The 22522-nt window shown below is 35.4% G+C and overlaps 1 protein-coding gene across 2 annotated transcripts in view; it reads left to right on the top strand.

The window, feature by feature from the left end:
- The window catches only part of LOC129004829 (homeobox protein caupolican-like), a 66117-nt gene extending 48715 nt beyond the window's left edge, over positions 1 to 17402 (top strand). For both annotated transcript variants that reach the window (XM_054433476.1, XM_054433477.1), the window contains exons 4-5: positions 11516 to 11820; positions 15711 to 17402. In XM_054433476.1, coding sequence (XP_054289451.1) covers positions 11516 to 11820; positions 15711 to 16270 — 865 coding nt within the window. In that variant the 3' untranslated portion in view covers positions 16271 to 17402. The remainder of the gene's footprint in view (positions 1 to 11515; positions 11821 to 15710) is intronic.
- The last annotated feature ends 5120 nt before the right edge of the window (positions 17403 to 22522 follow it).

The following is a 22522-nucleotide window of genomic DNA, read 5'->3' as shown; positions in this document are numbered from 1 at the left end:
GGTAGAGGCTAAGTGTTCTACACTGTTAGACTATCTGCTTCATTTGTCTACTTTGCCCCCGTGCGAGGCTAACTCCATTAATTGTACAGCAAAAACCAACTCTGGTAGCGTGTAACACCTTATAAGACCGGGATAGTGGAAGAGGCTGTTAAGTGCTTATGAATTATGTTCGGTCATTACAACTAATGCTGGCGCGTTAAGTAATATTTTAAATACGTCTGGTAGTAAATTAACCGTAGGGTACTTAGAGACTTGTTTGGTCGACAGGATCTGTTTTATGGACGTATGAGAGAAGCGCATTTTAGCATTTCAGAAGAATGTTAAATGGTAAACAATTAGTTGTGGTTTATTACTGGCTTTGAAATCAGGCAAGGCAATTTTTAGAATAACAATACCTGTGTTCTTAAAAGGTGGTAAACTGAACACAAGATTCAACCAAAATATCTTTCTTAAATTGCTTGCCGGTTAACTGACTTAATTAATGGTTTAATTAACCGTTAACTTTATAAACGGTTATACAGATAATGTAAGTTATTTCTCTTTCCAACAAACTTATTGGCACTAAAAAAAAAAAAATATAGGTTTACTGACACCGTCTCTTACTTAATTAATCGTTGTTACTTTATAATCCTGTTTTATTGGACTCCTTTGGTTTGATTGTAATAAAAAAACATACACTTTGTGTCAAATAAATTTATGTTTAACGGCTTACAAAGGTAAAAGAAGAGTAATGAATTTTTCCCAAATGTCGCAATTTAGAAATCATCAGTAGTTTGCTTCGCAACATAATATTTCTAATCATTGTTTATAAAGTTCTCTATATTCTCTACAAGGAGTTTAGGCATTGGGTCACGGGTAAACAGTCTTCCATAAATCGGGTCTTACACACCTAAAAAGACTCCAAAACGTTACCACTAAAATTAGTTGGAAAATTAATTAATTTTAGAAACAAAATTCTATAAAATGATCAATGTTTCGTTGTCAAGATATCTAAACATTTAGCTTGGTATTGCTAATCAAATAATAAGATTGATTCCGTTGTGCGGCTTCCTACAGCTACCAGCTTACAAGCTACGAGATCGATGTACAAGGTCTACTTAACATTACTTATTACATTAGTGTCTGTAATCCCGCCTAATACCTTGTCAAGTTTTGGCACTTTTATTCATAGTGGAAATATACTAAGTTGTTCCTTAATAAAGTTTAAATTTATAACCACCAATATTATTAGCAGTTGAACATTTTTGGAAAAATATTATCGGACTCGGCAAATATATTAATTTATTGATCATGTTGAATCGTGGTATTCTTACTTATCTCTTAAAATATTTCAGAGTCGTGTGTCTAGAACAATTTTTAAATATCTGTGGATCTTAGTAGTTGGATATACCATTTTAAAATAGTAGAAAACTTTATTGCCAATATTAAACAATTTACACATCATAGAGCCGAGTAGGTCTATTAAGTTACAAAAACAATTAAAATGTGGTTTTCTCAACTAAAACAAGATAAATTAGCTTATATTATATGAACTATATACAATTTATGTTTTTTTAATTAAAAATTCCCATTTGTAAATTAAGAACATCCTCGAATGCTCGATTCTAAAACCATTTGTTTGGGGTTTCTCTCAGCTGGTCGATTTTATATTAGCTTAGACGACTCTCTTTCAAAACAATTAAGCAACTGTATAAAATTCCTACAGTTTCGGTTGCTATGAGTACAAGCATGGTACAAGTAAGTGAAAGTATGAGCGTTGAGTTGCCTTGAAGGTGTCGGAAATGTTGTAAGGTTACAGAATTGTTTTCTTGATTATTGAAGGCTACATGGTCAATTTCAAATTACTCATCAGCGGCCAAATACGTACCACAATGTACTTGTGATCGCAAACAAACAATATTTGTGAAACTTGTATTGGTAACTTTCATAGTGTTGAAATACACGATTTTGTGGGTAAACCGGAATACACTATACGGTCCGCTATGAGGAAATTGAGAGGTGCTTATTAAAATAAGAATACGAAACGTTTTACTCAAAAATGCCATTTTTAACCTTTTTACTCAAATTTAGACTCTACCGACGTAGCAATGTGCTGATTTCACCGGTGTTTTTTTCACGATGGCTATTTTAAATTTCTACAATCAAATACACAGTGCTCGCCTTGAAATATGAAGGCAATGTCGACTTAGATAGGTTTGGACCCCCTTTCAAAACCTAAAAATGCCATTGGTGTGGAAAACACGGAATAAACACAAATAAATACATTTCGTGCATGATTAGGGATGCATTATATTAATGTTAATGTAATGTTTTTAAAATCGGCGTATCAGTACCCTAATACATTGTTGACATGGTTCACACTTCTGTCATCCAAATCCTATTTAGTATGCTTCTTGCAGAAGTGTTTTAGAGATGTTTTTGTATTGTGCGTAAATGACTCACTGAAAAAAAAAATAATAACGCACTGAATTCAATTGCAGCTTTGGTAGCAAATTTAGTTCATACTTTAGACTGCAGTTCGCCGTTTCAACCAGGCCCGGGCTTGTGAGGGACGGTCTACAGTGTACTGTACATTTCTAACACAAGAGTTATTGAACAATTTTTCTTTTCCTTTACAACACTATAAAATCCATCGTCAGTTCATCCAACTCCACCTGGAAGGGTTCAAACACAAAGCAGTTGCCTCGAAGTCACTCCATCCTTCCACGTCCGAGCGGCGACAATACGTCAAATGTATCCTCTAAATCACCCTAACTGACGCGCCTTGTGGCGGCACGTTGGAAATAATGATTTCATAAAACGATGGGTCGGCAAGCGTCGGTAATCCTATAGCTTTGTCTCGCCGATGCTCGGTCCTCCCACTGTATTCTCTTTTTTCTACGGCGCCATTTTGTTTTGTTTTTATCTCCGGCGCTGCGGCAGGCGCCATCACCGCGCGTGACCAGCCGCTGCGGTTAATTGAAACTATCCTGGGTTATTAATTATCTGTTTGAAACTTAATAAGCCTCGTTACCTCGGGAAAGGCGGAGCTTCGACGAGGCCTTCTGTGTGGGGTAGCTTACCACACGTATTAAACTTCTTCAGAAACTTTGAAAAATGATTAGTTTAGAGTTACATACGTAATTGAAACTGGGCATGTGTAAGAAAATACTACTCTTTGTGTAATTTTACTTATTGTCTTTATATTTGTGCTTTTCTCATCAAAGGTTCTTTAATTTCTTATACAAGTGTTAGAAGTTAAAGTGATTATGTTAATTTCTACCATTCAATTATTTGTAGCGAATTTACGCGAAATAAGCGGACTTTACTCACAATAGAAAATCGACTTAATGGCTTTTAAAATTCTGTTTACACAGCATAAATATCTATCTGTATTAAAATCTTGGTACGCCGTTACTCATGCATCGGGATCTAGAATACATTTATTGGTTGTTCTTAATGTAAATAACACATTAAAATTAACTTATTGATTAATAATACAATTCAACAAGATGTTGATGACTGACTCTCGTAGGTAGTGTACCCTAAGAAAATTTTGTTATGTGTATCCAAAATCACAGGTGACGTGTATTGATATTTTACGTCTCAGAGTTCTGTCATTGGACATACTTAACGTTTCGCTAATATCACAACCATAAATGTATTTCCCGATCCACCGTTGCTCAATACAGTACCGTATATATTCCCTCTGTACACTATATAAAATGAATTAGCCAATACACCATACATTAAACCCTAACTATTTATTGCTCTAAATGTTCGCACATCGCTTGTTGGGTTTGTAATTGTAAATCTGTGTAATAATTCAATATTTATTGGATTGGCCACTAGCGGCCCGATGTCCCGCCCACTCTAGAAAGTGTTGTATAAACTGTGCATAACATCGACTGGACATCGGCGAGAAATGGCCGTTCTGGACAATTGAAATATGCATATCTCCGACATTACCTGAACAACTCCGACAAGTCCTATCTCCGACAAGTCATATCTCCGACAAGTCGTATCTCAAAGTAATAAAATTATCGTATGGATCTAAGTGGAAGAAGTCCTCCACTACCGATGACGTTCTCATCAATTAAGATATATTTTATTTTATTTCCTTTTGAAAAATCACCGGCTAACAAAATGAATGGATTTTATTTTTACTGCTTTAAAAAATAACAAGCTGCTACCCGTGCTTTGCAACGGAAGAAAACGCAGAAAATAACAATGCTGTTCTTTAGATTTTCTGTATAAAATAGTTACACATCTATAATTCATTCTAGAATAAACACTTAATTTAACCACTTAGTGAAGTAAAATTCTTTTCTTTGTATTTAGATAACTGGTTTACATTTCCTAGACGGACATTACAGTGAGTAAGTGATGCTGACGTGTGTTTAAAATACTGATGTTTAAAAATACTGTGTTTAAAAGTCCATGATTTAATTAAAAAAGATAAACTGATTTTAAAGTGTAGACCTACTTACCTTTAACCCCATATTACATTTGATACTTGCGAATGATTCGCCTACTGGGTCTGATGATGATTGGAGTGTCCAATCGAATAGATGACGACTTACCGTCTTTTGTATTTACCGTCTTGTGAGTAAACAGTATAAGTGTGAACATATTATTACAAAGTATTATTTGAAGATTTTGTACTTTAAGTAAATGTAGTGAAATAAAGGGAAAACGATGAAATCTCGTCAGAATCATTCAATGTTTTGTTTCAGTCTCAATGTTTCAGTGTTTTGTCTATATTTTTATATATTCGAAATAAACTTGATTTACTAGCATATTTTGCGTTGTTAGTGACTTGTTAAGGATGCGACTTGACAATCGCATCAAAGCAAAGCTAAAACTGTAGTTTAAGGCATTTGTTATTTGGCACAAAAGTAGTTTAATTTACCTTAATTTTACCGTAATTATATTTAGTATTGAATCTGTAAGAAATTTCGTTTGTAAGCAGGCTGAATGTACAGATAATGCTGCAAAGCTAAACACTACGTGTTGTTGATTCCCAACACCAAAGTAAACTCCTTAAATGTATACTTTCGCAAATTCCTCTGCAAATGTTTTTATATTTTCCCATTGAGAAAGACTTTGCATACCGCCATAAAAGACCTTAATTCTGTGCTCTCTAAAGGACACACTTTTATTTTCGGCATATTGTTTTTCGAAATGTGATAACACCTTTTGTATACAAAGAACGCGGTTGAACACGATTGTGGGAAGAACAACAAAAGCACAAACACTCCTTTATTACAAGCCGTTTCTGGATATGCGAGGGAATTATGTGAGAGCGCCGTTAAAGCTTGGTTGTTCTTCGTCCGTTTTAATTCTCATTAATAATCGAGTTCTGTACTTTTTTATAAAGATCTCGTTATTTTGCGACTTGTGGTTTGAAACATTTTTAGTATTTCCTTAACTTTGAGTTTGTCCAATTTTTCCGTAGGCCTACTTATATATTTTGTTGTATAAGTGAAATCATTATATGACTAAAGTATGCAAACATACAATTAACTTAAAATGCCATTTAAGGCTATGCTTAATATTTATTAAAGATACTTAATATTTATTCTGTATTGACCGTATTTACTACCTCTCGTTAAATGATAACACTCCACACCAGAAACCGATAGTTTGAACCAAACTGATACTATTTAACCTGGTCCACTAAACATTCTTGTCTTTGTCCAACAACAAATATATTAAACATTTCAACCTAGCCTGGGCGTACCTATTCGAGAGTACGAAACTGTATAGAAATCGACATGGGAAATATATCGACATCTAATCCAGACAAACTGTGGCTCTAACATGCCGCGAATAAAAACCCACATTTAATTACAACTGTAGGGAGCATGCAACAGAAATACACACTGTAAATCTTTATTGGTCAGAACATTGGCCGGGCGATTGAAACAATAACTGTATGTTTCATTGTCGTGTGGTAGGAAACAACCCGCTAACTGTTATATATCAGTGGTCTCCCTACCACACAACCGCAGCTATTGTATTACAACCGTTGTAGTAACTGCTCCAGAGTAACAGATACATGGTAACTGTTATAGATTGTGCAGCCTGTGTAGTATAACAATCTTAGCTATTGTACACTGCTACAAGGTTACTGTTTTATATTGATAAAACCGTTACGATGTAGTATAAAACAGTACAGCGATGTCAGCAATTTTATAGTTTAACTGAACAGTATGCCCACGTAATTGTAATTTCTTATTTGCAACGGTTGTATTTTGTGCCGTACCTGTGTTGTGTATTGTACAGTATTATACATCAATTTTCGACATTCTAGTACACTATGTGTGTAGTAAATCTAGTAAAATTGTACACGAGTAACTGTTATCAAATGAAGAACTATACCTGGGCAGTACTGAACAATGTAAAATAAACTGTCTGCAGATCTACACCAATACTAAGCCCCATAATATGCGCAATAATTAAGAAAGATATTAGGTGACATGTAGCAGATGAGGTAGTTGCACTCTATTGAGAGGGAGACGGGTCCGAGTCCCAACATCCCACTAAAATTTAAAACATTTAGTGTTCACCATTTCAAGCGTTAAAGAAGTTAAAATTTATAAAGGTATCTTTCCTACCGCTTAAAAGTCTAGAAACCCCTACTAAATACTTCTGTAAAGTGGGAGAATAAAGTCTAAACTGTTTTATCCAACAACCACACAGTTTCAACTCTATGTTAACTATAATCACAGCACGTAGCCAATACGCCCCTCCTACCATGAAGTGTTCATTATTGAAAATTGATCAACATCGACGCAGGCAGCATAAATAACGGGATAAGCCTAACGTCGCCCATGATGAGATAATCTCTATTATTTTATCGCGGATTTAAGCGGCTAGTGCATCCTGTAATTCAAATTAAACTGTCAAACGTTGCACTATGAAACCCGCAATTGTTAACTGTTTGATTTATAAATGGCCGAATAAGCTGAAAGCTTAACAACGTGGAGTTAATTTTATTATTTAAATCATCACGAGTGCTTATTATCGTTTGATTGCGAAAGGGTGTTTGTGTTTTTACTATTTCTATTAAGCTTGGGCCTGTCAATAATTATTGTTGATGGGTTTGATGGGACATTATATCGAGGATTTTAATCGAAACTTAATTGAACGATTTCATTATCGTCAGGTTATTTGATTTGATTAGGAAGATTGTTGAAGGTTAAAATGCACTTTAACCCACAAGTGTGTTCTGGCGGTAAAAAATACAATTCATATTTTCAAAGATTATAACGGTCCGTGCAATAGTGCTAATCAGGAAAACCAGAGAGATTTGATAGAACCATAGACTATACTACAGTCAATGGTAGAACTCGACTTAAAATCTGGTCACTGGTTAGGTCCTAAGCGAGATTTACTGTGTTCAGATATCATTCATCATTGAGTGATGAATTAACGATGCTACGTAGACTATGTAGATGGTAAAAAGACTTGGGTTTAAACCGTCCCCTAATAAAGTAAAAAGTCGGTGGCAAGAACCCACAAACTGAAAGAAAAATATGCAAGTATACCCGACAAAACCACAGGGGCAGTGACTCAACCTTAACGTTTCAACACTTTGTGCTACTATTTAACCACAGTTTGCTTGCAAGAACATTTCCTTACTAACACAAACATGATAGCTAGTGTATGTACTACAGATACCTATTATTGTGGCTTATCAATTTCAACAACAACATGCAGACTCAGCCTTGAGTTAGCCTACAATCACTCGTGTGGCAGCAAATCACCCACATTAATGAAGCTTAGACAACTTTCCGTAAATTATCCTACTTTTTCACAAGGAAAGCAGACTTTGTGATAATGTAAAGTTAAAGGCCATTGCTTGTCGATTAAGGCATTTAAAAATTGACAGGTTTAACTTAACCCTAATTGACGAGTCGTCGTTGACCTGTTAGCTATTGACGCAAACTTCTCCGCTTTCATTAAATTTTCACCCCAGAAATTCCCGGCAATTCTGCTCCTCCCGCGCTCATTTCGGCGGGAAGAATTTTAACGCTTTATTATAGTCGTATTGGCCAACTTTATCGCTCCTTTGTGTTAACAGATTGTTAAATTTGATATTAGGGCAAGTTGTGAGAGGTTTGATGTACTTTTAACGTTTCAGTGAGATTATGTAACAATTAATTAAGCAAAATGTTTTTGGTTGTTGAAATATTCAGGATTTATTTGTGAAATATATGGTAAGCATTGCTCCGGACTATTATTTTATAAGGTAGTTAATAATTCACGTTATATGAATAGTAAATAATCTCACCACAAACAAAAAACTTCTCTTTACTATTTGAGGAAATCTAATATTTTACATTAGATTTAGTTTAACGCTTGAGGTTTATTGAAATAATGAAAACATAAAAATTAAGTCCCATTGCATGCTGTTAAAAAGTAAAGTCAAATTTATTTGTCATGCAATAATAATTTATTAAATAGATAATTTTTTGCAGCGTTCGATAGTACCAATTAACAATTTTAAAACATGCAAATTTATTGCTCTAGTGCTAAAATGACACCTTAAAATATTTAACAATTGAAACTTAAGCGTTACCAACTGTGATTACATGTCGCATGTTAATATTAATATGGAGGGAAGCTAGAAATTTGCACTTTTATTGATGAGGTATTTTTACAGAATAGCCTACTTATTATTTTTTTAAGTTTTCATTACATTCACTTTGACATTGACTGTTAACACTACATTACGCATATTATGTGTGACCTATTAAAAAGTGTGAACTTTCTCTACGCTTTTTGCGAAATAAGATATTAAATTTGACAAAATTGTTATTCATGAATGGAAAGAAGCCTCTACATGGTATTTTTAACGGCCAAAGTTGAAAGGATTTTAAACACTTTGTTTCATGCATATTGAATAAATCCATTGACTTTGATGTTTTATCTTTGATTAAACACTTTGCAGCTAAGATTTTCCACATCAACAATATAACAGTGACATCCAACAGACCACGTGTGGAAACCATGTGTGTTGCGAAAATTGGCAAAATACCAGTCAGGCCTTCTGTATGCCTAAATCTCCGTGTAGGCCAAGTATGGCTTCACATACGTACAGTACAACACTATGTAGGTATTTAGAATAAAGGACGTTGTAAATTGGTTGTTTCTAAAATTTCATAGATATTCAAAATCAGCCAAAAACATCGGTTTGTCAATTATTTCCCTCAACGACGGCCCGACTCTAAACCCAACTTGACTTGACTCTCGAGTTTTTGGGAGGTTTCCTCTGGTATTATTTACGAAATAAATGTACCCAACATTGCCTCAACACAAGAAGAACCATTTTTTTTAACTACACTCAAACGTATGCAATACATGAACACACATAAAACAGGTAAACTTTTACCCCAAGAGAAATATTTTCCATCTTAATCTCAAAATGATTCGTATTAGTATACTTGCAAATGACCAATGCAAACATTACTTTTTTTTTGTTTTAAAATTTACGCTATAAATACGTATACAAGAAACCGTCCCAACTTCAAATCTCACCGTAAATATCAACTCAAATGTGGCATTGAATAAATCAAAACGTGCAAAGATTTATCAAAATCAAAGTACACTCAACTGTATGGGTGGTGAAGGGGGGGGGGGGAGCATGTTGTATCCCGTAGCAACATCTCTGCCAAACTTTCCCTGACCGATGCAAATTTTAACTGCAGGTGTGTGTCGACCGCGATATTAATTATTTAGGATTAATGATCGCGGCGACACCGGCGCTGTCGATCCTATCAGGCAGATTGGCTTTGCGCGGACGTCCGTATTTGTTATTTCGGACCAAATCCGGCCGGCGGGATTATCGTGTTTAATTTCGATTCACAATCATTTAGACGGTAAGCCCTGGTAAACGAACTCTTCACCGCGACACGAATATTTGGTGGAAACGTTTGTCGCGATTATTCTGTTCGCCATTTTGATATCGGATTTATTCGTGGCGTTCATCCGGGCAAACACCAGAATGTCATCGAAATATTGTCACTACACTGACGGAATGTGTGGAGTATTTTCGAATTTGTTTTGCCAACATTTAGCTGTCATTCGTGTTTGTATTGTCCCGCTGTTTTATCTCCATGATGAGTTAAAGCGTTGTAATTTGGCGATTGTGGCGGTATGATTTATTAAAACTTTGTAATTACTAAATCGAGGGATGTTTAATTGATTCGTTAATCACGCTGAGCTGTTTTAAAAATAAATTTGACACAATCATTGGGTTTAACTTAATTGAAATGTAAAGAGTCTAGACACTTATGTCTTGCAACTAAATTAGTACTGATAACTATGATATTTTACTATTATTTTTCAAAATTGTATTCTCATATTACTTTATGGCTATGCGTGTGTCACCTTGTGAAATTCCGTATAATAGTTACCAATAGGACAAAGGATGCCAACATTTGAAAAACCATTTCAGCAACACTCACTGTACCATAATACCGATATAAAATGCTACACGAAACGTTTAACAAAACTTCACTGAAACGCGATAACAATATTAAACACTTCATTCGATCCGACTCGCCGGAATTGAGACTGTCAAATCCGAAATCAATTCGACAGTATTACTCGAACAAAATTTATTTTCAGCGAATCCGTGTCAAATCAAATTAAAAGTTATACAAAGCATGACGAGCCGATACGATCAGGAATGTTGAAGAAAGGAAAGAATTTAATTCGAATCGAGTGAAGTCAGCAGCGATGAGCGCAGGGGGGGATTAACGTATTTCAAGCTAGGGTACCCAAGCAATAATGGCGGATTCGGCGAGGGGTGCGAAGGGCGATTCATTTTTTCCTCATATTATGCGCGAAGGGTGCGCGTTATTATCCTCAATAACGTAATCAAATCGGATTGGAGTTGCAGGAATATGATCTGCTGAACCAATCATCGGATCATGCGACTTGTGACTATTTCATCGTGAAATAAATTAACACTGCATGTGATCATTTCGCGCCGTATTCAGACTCGGTGGTACAGTCACCTTTTATCCGTTGCTTGGTTGCATTACTTTATATCACAACATTTCTTTCAACATTATCCAAAGGCGTAACATTTTAAACGTTTACAACAATCAAAATCAGTAAATACTCTAAAACGTTGTTACATTCCATAATCAACATAACTTCAGCGCGATTTAGGGTTGATGGGTTGAGAAACTCGAACTAAATTTTCTGGAACATGATAAAACCAATACAACCGATAAAAAATGACTAGGCCTTTATTATTTATCTATCAAAGTAACTCGTCAATGTATCCTTATCAGGTTTGGTAAATCGTCAAGGTTTAGAGCGTCCAACTACTGTACAGTGTACGCATTCGTTAATTGTCTAACAAAAAAAGAAAAATGAACAGTAACAAAACAAATTAAAGTGAAACCATCCATATAAGTGCGTTTTCTAAGCCTGAATTGCTAGTTCCTTGCTATTCTGTAACTGTAAGTAAAATAGCTTTTGTGATTACTGGACTCAAAATATCTTTTGCTTCCAGCTACGGCATGGACCTGAACGGCGCACGGCGAAAGAACGCGACACGAGAGACGACCTCTACGCTGAAGGCGTGGCTGAACGAGCACAAGAAGAACCCTTACCCGACCAAAGGCGAGAAGATCATGTTGGCGATCATCACCAAGATGACGCTGACGCAGGTGTCGACGTGGTTCGCCAACGCGCGACGGAGACTGAAGAAGGAGAACAAGATGACGTGGGAGCCTAGAAACAGGGTGGAAGACGAAGACAACAACAACGACGAAGTACCTGGAGGAAGAAAGAGCGCCGACAACAAGGATAACCTAGGTAAGCTTAGAAATCTTATGTGTTATGGTGTTTTTAGTTTTTGCGATTATGGAAAGGATGGGCGATATCATACAACTTACCTTATCCGGTGGGTCACAGGCAACGTTTTATAAGCATTTAGCATTCGTAGTTAGAGAGCTGATAGCAGTTTTCACTGAAGTCATTGGTTTGCTCATACGACTTATAAATTGTTACAAAATAGTGATCGAAACTGAGGGATCGACGCTCAAACTAATAAGAGTTACAATGGTGACGGGCAGATTGAGTTTTAAAATTAAAATAAATGAAAGAAAAATGTAGAGAACTATAGTAACATTAGAAGATATCAAGAGGAATCATAGTATAGCATAACTAAAAAACTGTCTTTGATTTATATTAACCACAGTATATTATCACAGAATACGTTTCACAATTTTCGGAGTAATCTGAGACATGAATTTCAAAACATAAAATCTGGCATAAAGATGGACTCTAAACTACTTTAAATTTGAAGAAGACAGGTTCAATCCTGTGACCATTTGATGATTAGGTGACTACTACAACCACACAGCAACCCACCAAATGCATTGTGAAAAATTAAGTCAGCAATCTATTAATTTCTAGTCAGAAAAAACTCTATTTCGTAAAATGAATTAATTCGCAAACATGTGTGTTGCACGGACACAATTCAATTACATTAAAAACCACCCTTTCAGCAGTGGGAATTTACGATTTTCACCCAAACGAAGAGTGACAGCAGATAATGAGATAAGTGTTGTCCCTGATCGCCTGGACTAGATCCATCGGACATTCCGTATCAGTTCCATTTGCTCGACCAATCGAATATTCAACGATTTCAATTAAATATGCTGTTTTGACAAGAGTACCACGAGTTTCGCTGTTAGATATTTTTATTTCGTATAAAATTTTGATTAATTCAATCAAAGTATTTAAAAATCATATCGTCTGGAATAGTTTTATCTGCGATCATTCAACGATTTCATTTAAATCCGTCGTATTGACAAGAGTATCATGATTTTGAGTGGTTGTTATTTGATTTGATGAACATTTTTGTATTATAATTCAATCAAAGTATTTTTTAATTAAACTTTAACTTATTTTAAAATATCTATTTTAGTTAGATATGTTGTTTTGACAAGAATATAGAAATTTTCAGTAGATGTTTTTTCCCGATATTCATTGGTGTATAATTTAATCGCATACTTTTTGAATAATTTGCACTAAATGTTTAAATTAACCCCAATTCAAATGCATGTCTGAAAAAAAAAACAACATGTTTGCACACGTCCAGTCCACCGCAGGAATGTTTATCTGCACTAAAAGATCGTGGCTTTCTTTACACAATAATTGTATAAAACCGGAGTAATAATAATTAGTATATAAAGACCACATCATATAAATCACAAATCAACCTTTACCTCAAAATACTTCACAGTAGATTCAAAAACCTCAGAATTTCACAACACCTGTATTAGAAACAACTAAAGTATACATCATTGTAATTGGAAACTCGTATTTCTTGCATTACCAAGGTAAAACGTTGTTCCTATTTCTACCATTTTCATTATGTTTTTATGAATCACAATAGATACAATAAAGGTTACGTTACAACTTCTAAGTCGGGAAAAGGTTTTGTGACCTTTATTTATCTTATTTTGTTTATTCTGAATATTTTCAAACCAATATAAGGGTAGCTGAATGTACTTTATAAGTGGTGACACCTGGTACAGTAATTTAAAATGTAACCGGTTCGATCTGGAGAAAATCACAAGCTTTCCATGGTTTAAAACTGAACCCAGCTGTCCTATATCATTAGGCTTATATTAAACAGCTCTGGCTATCACAATTGATCTTATTCAGTATCAAAACTGTATGATCAACTTTGCTTTAAAATACGTGGCAATATCGGCGTCTTAGAAATATAATTTGATCTCGAAGTCTGTAAATGCTATTTAGGAAGTTTTCCAAGCCCATAGACGAGAATGGATTTTACCAATAGCTTCTCACACCCAACCTAAAGGACCAATGACACTTAGTGCCATCTCATGTCCAATGACGTCACAGGTCACATGACCAGTCACGTGACTAATATTATCGTTCCATCGGCGAGCGACGATCGCTCTCAGCAACAACAACACAAGGTAACGCCTCGCTCTTTCGCCGACACAAATAAACAACGGCTTAAAATAGATTTGCATTTGACACTCGATGGCCCAATATTTGCATAACATCCGAGTTTTCTTTCTCCGAAGTTTGTTGACTTTTGTTTTGCCGTTTTCAAAGGATTTATTCCAGTGTTCGTAATGGAAAAGGTGGATCGATCGATATTGTATTTAGGTTTAGCATTTGTGGGGACGTTTTTGTTACTGTCGTTGGGGTTCTAATCCTGTGAGTTGATTGTATTTGATTTCTAAATGTAAATGAGAAATCTCAGAAGCAAGTATTATGAGCCACCGAAAGTGGCCTGGGAATTTAGAATCACTGTTGAGATACTGTAGGCCTAGTAGTATTTTAGTGCTGAGTTTGAAAAATCGTCAAACAAATTAAACATGTTACAGCAGTTCTCGTGATATATTATTGTAAAACTGTAGGCCTATCTTATCTTGCAAAAATTCACTGAGCTAAATTAAAAATTATCCGGGAAATTTTTCAGATCTATTGAGAAAGAAAATTAAACAAAATATTTTCCTTATATAAAAACTAATTACATCTCCATCATAATGATTAGCAAAATATATTCTGCGTGGCTGACATTTGATACGAAAATCTAAAATTTTCCACTAATCATGGCTTACCACGTTAAAATTCGATAAACACAACTACAATACTAATTATGTCCATTTACAAGTCTATTCACTCAACAATTCCAGATAATTCCGTAAATACACTAAACCCTCTGGCGGTCTCATAAACAAATCTTAGCGGATTATCAACAATGATCTAAACAATTGCCACTGTCAACTTAATATCCAGCTGATCGAATAAATCAAATGGGTAAAGCCACAAACAACATTAGCGCCACATGTTTGATCGGTTCCACGGATATGGATGAATAGACACAATTCTGAGTATAAATCACCTATTATGGTCTCCGCGCCCATTACGGATTATGGTCCCTATCATCTTTGCCGCGGTGTGGTCGCGCTATGTAAATACAGTATAATGCTGCAAAGGTCCCGTGTAAATAGACAATCGGTCTTCTACTCCATCATGGGTGACGTTCTGCGTGGCTTCTTTGTATTCTACCCCAAAGTTTCCCTAATAGTTATACAAATACCAGCGTGTAACACATTTTGCAGGAGATAAAACAGACTAGAAACGCTTTGAAACCTCTCATTGGAGATAATCTATGTTATAGTACGTAGACTTATCCCAAAAACGTTTATTTTTTTAATTCTGTACCCAAAAATAGTTCAGACCTGAAATATGCTTGTTTAGATGAGTTTTATTAATGTTTACACAAAAAACCCAACACTTTTAACTTATGTTTGGTTAATAAATTTTCATTGTCGGAAGGATTAATAATTGTCATAAGCGCACTTTATTGAGGCTCAATTCGACGTTTATTTACATTTCAAAACAAGCATCAACTCGGAATTGAGGTGTCTACTTTTATCAATAGACAAAAGAACTAAGCTCTAGAAGTTTTTTATTGGATGATTTTTATAGTTCAATGGTCCTTGATCGTTGGAAATCTAGAAAATGCCAAAATAATAAGCTGATAATAGTTTGTAACAAAGCTACACAATCCATCTTACTTTATTCTTAATTCCTTCACGGCTCCTAACTTCCTTCAAATGAGTCCAGTTTCATCGTCATCTCGATTGGTCACATAATATCTGTATGTTTTATTATTTTCCTCTGTTTGCTAACAGTATCTGTTTTCACAGACTCCAAGGACTCCGGAACAGGCGAGAGTGAGGACGGTGACAGAGACCGCAGCCACCAACTCCTGGACAGACCTCCCAGTAGCGAGTACAGCGGCTCTAGGCCAGGCTCTCCAGAATGTCTCCAGCACTTCCTGCACCCAGCGTACCACCCGTCACCCCTCCCTACAGCGCCAGGGTCCTCCCAGCCCGCCAAGTCCAAGATCTGGAGTCTAGCGGACATGGCCAGCAAAGAGCCGGACCGGGGGAGGTTGGTGTCGCCGCTGGCTAGAGGCGTCCACCCCCTTCATCACCCGAGTTACCCGCACGACTTCTACCGGAGTTTCTACCCTCACCTGCCGGCGCCGTCGGACCCCGCGCTACTGGAGAGCTACTCCCGCCAGTTCGCCGCAGGGTCCACGGGCAACTTGTCGTCTGTGGCCGCCGTGGTCGCCGCCGCTGCCGCCGCCTCCTCGGGGGCCGGTAACGCCACGACGCCCTTCGGCCTCGCCGTCACGACGGGGGCGTCTTCAGCGTCGTCGTCAGGGTCTTCGGTGTCGGACAACAAGACCGAGAGAGCTTGACCCCGCACCAACTCACCTCTCAGATGAAGTAAAGACGCTGTGGTCGCGGTGTGAACTATCGGATACTTATATCGAACTGTGGTGTCAAACAGTGTATTCGTATTCACCGATATACAATCGACGTGTAACGATGCGATAAGTAAATCTAGTACGAGTCGTACGTGATGGACAATAACTTATTTATAAATATCGATGTGATTTATTTGTTATTTAAACTCTTCTTTGTGATACCGTTTTAAATGCTAGTAAAACGATGTAAGCCGTGTAACCATATGTACAGAGTTGCAATATATTGATGTAAATGTGATATATATTCGGTTTAGTGAATTTCATTGTTGAGGTTTTGTCTACATGGATTTTGCGGTTTTTAGAGCGATTCATTTGTTTTCTCCATTCATGTGTACTTCGCATTACTTTGTCTCGTGTTATCACAACCTACCTCAACGATATTCTGCAATATACGTAAATGTGAGCTATCAACTTACAGTATTTGGGACAAATCTATTTTCACTTCTGAATCTTTCTTTTAAAATACTTTATTTCTTAGGAGAACGTTTATACTCTCCTTCCTTAACAGTTGGCTCTGTTGAGTTGTTTAGCTTTAAACCTCTTACATAAGTCGCCCAACACATTGTATTCTATGGCAATGCCTGATTCTATGTATTGTTATTGTTGATTAAGGCAAGTTTTGCTTGTACAGATGGGCGTGTTGAGTTGTCCAGTTCACTTTAATTGAAACTAGTCAGTTGGGCGGAATATTTATTTTCTATTTATAATGGAACTACAAGGAAAATTGTTACTTTACGCTTTTAAAATCTATCCAAAATGACCGCAAATATGTTTCTTTTATTTGACACTTTCAATTCTCGTGGGCATTTTACATTTAACGAAATTTAAATATTTACAGTTTTACATGTTAATATTCCATGTTGTTGTTTTTCCGTGCTTCAAATTTTTACCAAACAAGAAATCTATGTAGTTTCGAGTTACTAAATATTTATGTGATTCATTTATAGAGTTTTAACATTAATTGGAACTGTCGAATAAAAGATTTTGCGGCGCTTAGGCAGAGCACTGATGTAGATATACCTACAATACACTCCATGTATATTTATGTATAATGTAGATCTATAGAGCCTTTACGATTAAATAAAGTATTTGTTATAAAAACTTACAAGAATCTCATACTTTCCTTCCCCTCTCCTTGGAATTATGGTTTTACCTGAGGAAAAAAATTACATTTTTATAATTATTGATTGGTATTAACAAGTAGAATTATTTTAAACAAACTAATATTTTATTACATGCACATCAGTATTCAAATTATAACATTTTGATCATTCTAAAATGAGTAAACAGATGTCAAACGAATGTACTTACAAAATTACAACAGACGGTTGTATTATTGTAATTATTTTGTAATATCAATTTCTTATTCCTAAAATACGTGCGTAAAATAATTTAATTGGCTGTATATTTACCGAGAAGAAAGTACAGTAATTCATTTCGATATTAAAGCTGAAGCAGATTTTAGAATGTAATAGTATATTTCATCACTAGGGGGCTAAAGTGACTCTTTTTGACCCGAGCTCAAGTTTTACGATCGAGGCGAAGCCGAGGTCGGAAGTTGGGCGAGGGTTGAAAAGGCACTTTTTACCCATGTGATTAACCGTCAAAACTTTATGGGAAAAATGTTACAATTCGTGCGTATTGGTGCAGGTATGTTTCAGTATCCAAAGCTGATAATAATATACATGTAGAAAACTGCACGATATAAACATTTGCTAATTGAAAGGGTCATGAACAAGTAAGTCTAGTGAGACCTTTAAATAAAGAAGTTAATGTTGCTTCGTATTTGTTAGGGAAAACATCTAAAGGTTTTTCTTTCAAAACTTAAAAAGTAGACAGTCACGTATTGTAAAAAAATTGATATTTTTTTGCTTGTGAAATATGATGACAATTTAAGACTATATTTTACCGGAAAGACTATACACTCAGGGATATTCTAAGCTTTCCAAAACGTTAACCTTATAATTAACCATTAATCACAGCAAAACTGTTTTACAGCCTTCTAAAACAATTTCGAACATTTTTAAAAATACGTCTCATTTCCAAGCACTGCACTTAGAATTCGCAGCCGTGTCCCATGAGTTATTGCAACGCTGGCACGGAAACTCCTCATAAAATGACATATCAGTGTAATAAGTCAAAACCAGTTAGTCCAAAGGGGGAAACCAGTCCATAAGTCTGCGCATGCTTGCCATATTGAAGCTGACAATAATGGGCAGTGGTCGGTGGTCCACTGTGAACACGACCACCAGGGCTGGGGATTTGTCAAGCATTGTCTTCCAGTTTGCGACAAACTGCAGAGAATAAGAAACAGAGTGTCTCCAAGGTGATCTAAGCATTTCTTTATAAACACGAGAGAGTTAAGGAAAAGAAAACTACAAATCGCACAGAGTTATTATAATGGCCTTCCCTAGGACGCTAGTCTGTAGACCAAACTGTCTTAAACATTAATCGTTCATTATGTAAACTTTAAGTTAATGTCGAAAGGAGTTTATCAAGATAAAATAGGATTTTAATCGTAAGTACATAAGACATGTTTATTTCCAGTAGACATATTACAAATGTATTGGAAGAGTCTAACATTTTTCATGCAGAGCAGTTGTCAAATTGAGAAGTGTGTCACAGAGTGTACTTTGAAGTCTACGAAGAAAAGAATTGCATTTTAAGTTATATAAATAGGTCTAAAACTAATATCACAGAGTTAATCACTATCGAGAAGTAAAAACAACAATTTAAAAGTTAGCAAAACATTACAAAATTAGACAGGTTGTACTACAAGGCATACAAAGATTATTTATTCCATTCAATAATCTTACATTCTAACATTGAAATTCACTAAAGGAAGATCTGGTTTACAATAATGTTGTTTATTCAAACATTGGAGTTCCGTTGAGGAGGTTCCAGCATGCAACAATATAATAATATGTTGTAACAGTGGAGTTATAAGTAGAAGGGTCTGGCATACAGTAATGTAATAGGTTCTAACAGTGGATTTAATTAAAGTATGTTCTTGCATATGCATACGGTACGTGTCTGATGAGTTCTACCAGGAGAGATATTTTAAGGAGGCTCAAACGTACAATAATCTAATAGGTTTTCATAACAGAGAAGTTCCATTTACAGGGGTTCCAGTAACGCACAATAACCTCACAGGTTCTATCGATAAACAAAGTTTATGTACTGTAAATAGCAGTTAGTTTCTGTCTTTAAATAATAACGTGGGTTTTGACAGTGGAGTTCTATAAGAAGGTCCTAGCTTACAATAATTGTAATAGTTTCTGATAGTGGAGTTCATTTAAGGAGGAGTTAATTTTCTTTACTAAGTAGATAAGAAGCCTATATTAATTATCTTCACGTAACTAACCATTTTCCTTAAAATAAATAGTTTGAAGAAATAAAATATAATTATAATTTACCTTAGGGCAAACAAATGATAATCAATTTAAAGTTATTAAAATTGCTTGTAGTTTTGGTATGAAGATTTTGTATAACACATTTCGCTTAGTGAGAAAAGAAATAAATCATTAAACTTGTTAAAAATGGGTGGGGTACAACAAACGATTTCAAGTTTATCACATTACATGCAAATTTTCTGGAAAGTTTCTTCATTAAAAGTGCTTTAGTCATCTTCCATTAAGTTCTACGTCTTTCTGGTGTTTTTATTAAACCTGTTTAAAGGGGTGAAACTTTTAGCAGCAAAGTAGTATGTTGCAGTCAATACCAAACTCTCAAATAGGAACTTTGCTAACGGCAACGAGATTATATTAAATTTGTTATTTGGCTTAGCATTCAATTACAGTAACAAAAGCTGAAATAGTTTTCAGAATAAAGAGATTATTTTAAAAATACGAATAGAATCCGCAAAGGTTGTTGACACATCTAAGCTTGATGTTCGGGATAAAACAATATAGGCTACAATAGGTTAAGGTGAATATGCAAAACAAATTTTACGATTTCGCGTATTTAAAATAGATAGGTTATAAAAGAGTGATGATATCCGTAAATAAAACTACACTATTTGCCAATGTATTGTAGCTCCATAATTACCGTCAAACCAATCAAATGTGTTGATTATCAAAGGTATACAAAACATAGAAAAATATCGACCTTTTACAGATACCAATAATAAAATGTCTTACCCAACAAAATATGACCAAGATGTAGTTCTTCAGGAGCTCTTATGTTTAATTAATATACAGAACTGCTCTTATGGTAGACATATACTAAAAGCTATTTTGAAATATATTTCTATAAATTTATTAAAGTCATCACAATTTTTTATACATCCATATATATATCCCAAAGTACCCATGAATTTGCGAGAAAACTACAAGTCACACCCCCATAAACCATATAATTGTGTTCGACATGACGAGAACCTTGCGCAAAACTATCCATTATATCATATATTGCCCTTTAAGGTCGTAATTCCTTAATAAAGGGAACTTCCCTTATACCTAATGTTAAAAATACCTCAGCTGTACTTATTTGTATGTTATTCTTTCAATTTATTACCTTATTAAAATCAGGTGTGTTGTTTGTTTGTGTTTGTGTATTTGTTTGTATTACTGTATTCTGTTTTGTTTATTTAAGCTTAACTTAAACGGGGATGAATCCCGTGGGTAACAGCTACCTAGTAGTAAATAATGTTATTTTTTAAGATTGTTTGATCTTGTAATAAGAATAATGATGATTGGTTTGAACAATTGTTCTTGATATGTATAACAATGACTACTGAGAAATACAAAAGTAGGCGGTGTTCCCTCCTGGAGCAGACCTAATAAAACAATTAAAATCTAAAAACGCAGGAATAGTCGTTGGTCGAGTATATAAGCGACGATATTCGGAACTATTGTGCTTTATTACCAGAAGACTGCTGTTGTTACTTATACCATTACAATTTACAATATACCATAAAATGGCATGATAAACAGCTTGAATTTAGCTTTGCTATACCATGCAGATCCCAAGTACATTTTTAGAAAATACGGGTTATAATAAACTAACAGTTTTTATTAACGTTTGACAATCCTGCAAATTACAACACTTACGAAGTAAATAATGTATTACCACTATGTTATAGACAAACTTATGGAGGCTATGATTACCATATTGTAACACATCAAAAATATACCATGTCGAATATACCGTGTAGAATACACCATGTCCAACACTCGTTTCTTTCTGCGTTTCGAGGACATCCAAACCATATGCATCTGTCTTCAAAATGTTAAGATGCAGCCTACGACCTGACTAAAAGTTGCCAGAGGGATTTTTAAAAGGATATTAGTACTAAAAAAATATATTAGTATTACGGTGTTAGATAACCTTATTTGTACACAAAACGGTTTTGGAATGGCCACAATGACAAACACACTTATTTAACTCATTCTGTGGTTTGACATTCAATCCAAGTGCATCTGATTCCGAAACGTGCAACCTTATCTTACAGCTTACTACTAATTCCTCAGTAAGTAACTGGGGTATTATAAATTGAATTATTATAAAATTATACAAATATTTAGGTGGTTTTGGTGGTAAATAAGTACACACATTATGGCATTATATTTAACATCTCCAACTATTTTTGCGGTTCGACGACATCCAAGCCAGCTGCGTCTGGTTTCAAAATATCAACATGCAACTTTACACTTGGCTAAAAACTCACCGAGACGATTTACGGGGAAATAAAAAGAGTGAAAACGTGATGCGCTGTGAACAAATTACCCTGAAGTGGGACTGAGGTTGGTCACGCAAATCCTCCGAGGCAACTCCGGTAGCTCCTATGCAAATACGACCCGACGTGTTGGAAAAAGTCACAGCAATATATAACGTGGTCACCACCAGATAGCAATCGCGTCGCTGTAATTGTTCAACGATTGCGTTACTCACGGCCTCACCAGCTGAGTGGCACGACGATTTGAAAAAAAGTTGAATTCTTGTAAAGACTTTTTATTGACAAAGTTAATTTCTGAGAACGATGTGAAAATTAAAGACGAAACTGAAAGGCTGATATGGTTTTATAAGGATAGTTGATTTTTTTCAAAGCAGTTAAATTGGAATAGGAAATTGTTGTAGTTAAGGGGTAATTGTGGTATACTTGTTATGAAGTATATTTCCTATGATAGAACCCGTCTTGTGACCCACCCTCTCTCTGCCAGGGGAGTAGCAACTGAAGGTCAG

The sequence above is a fragment of the Macrosteles quadrilineatus genome, unplaced genomic scaffold, assembly GCF_028750875.1.
Source record: "Macrosteles quadrilineatus isolate MER2022 unplaced genomic scaffold, UCM_ALF_1.0 Scaffold_11__1_contigs__length_5352618, whole genome shotgun sequence".
NCBI classification, from domain to species: Eukaryota; Metazoa; Arthropoda; class Insecta; order Hemiptera; family Cicadellidae; genus Macrosteles; species Macrosteles quadrilineatus.
This window is presented reverse-complemented; position numbering and strand designations above follow the sequence as displayed.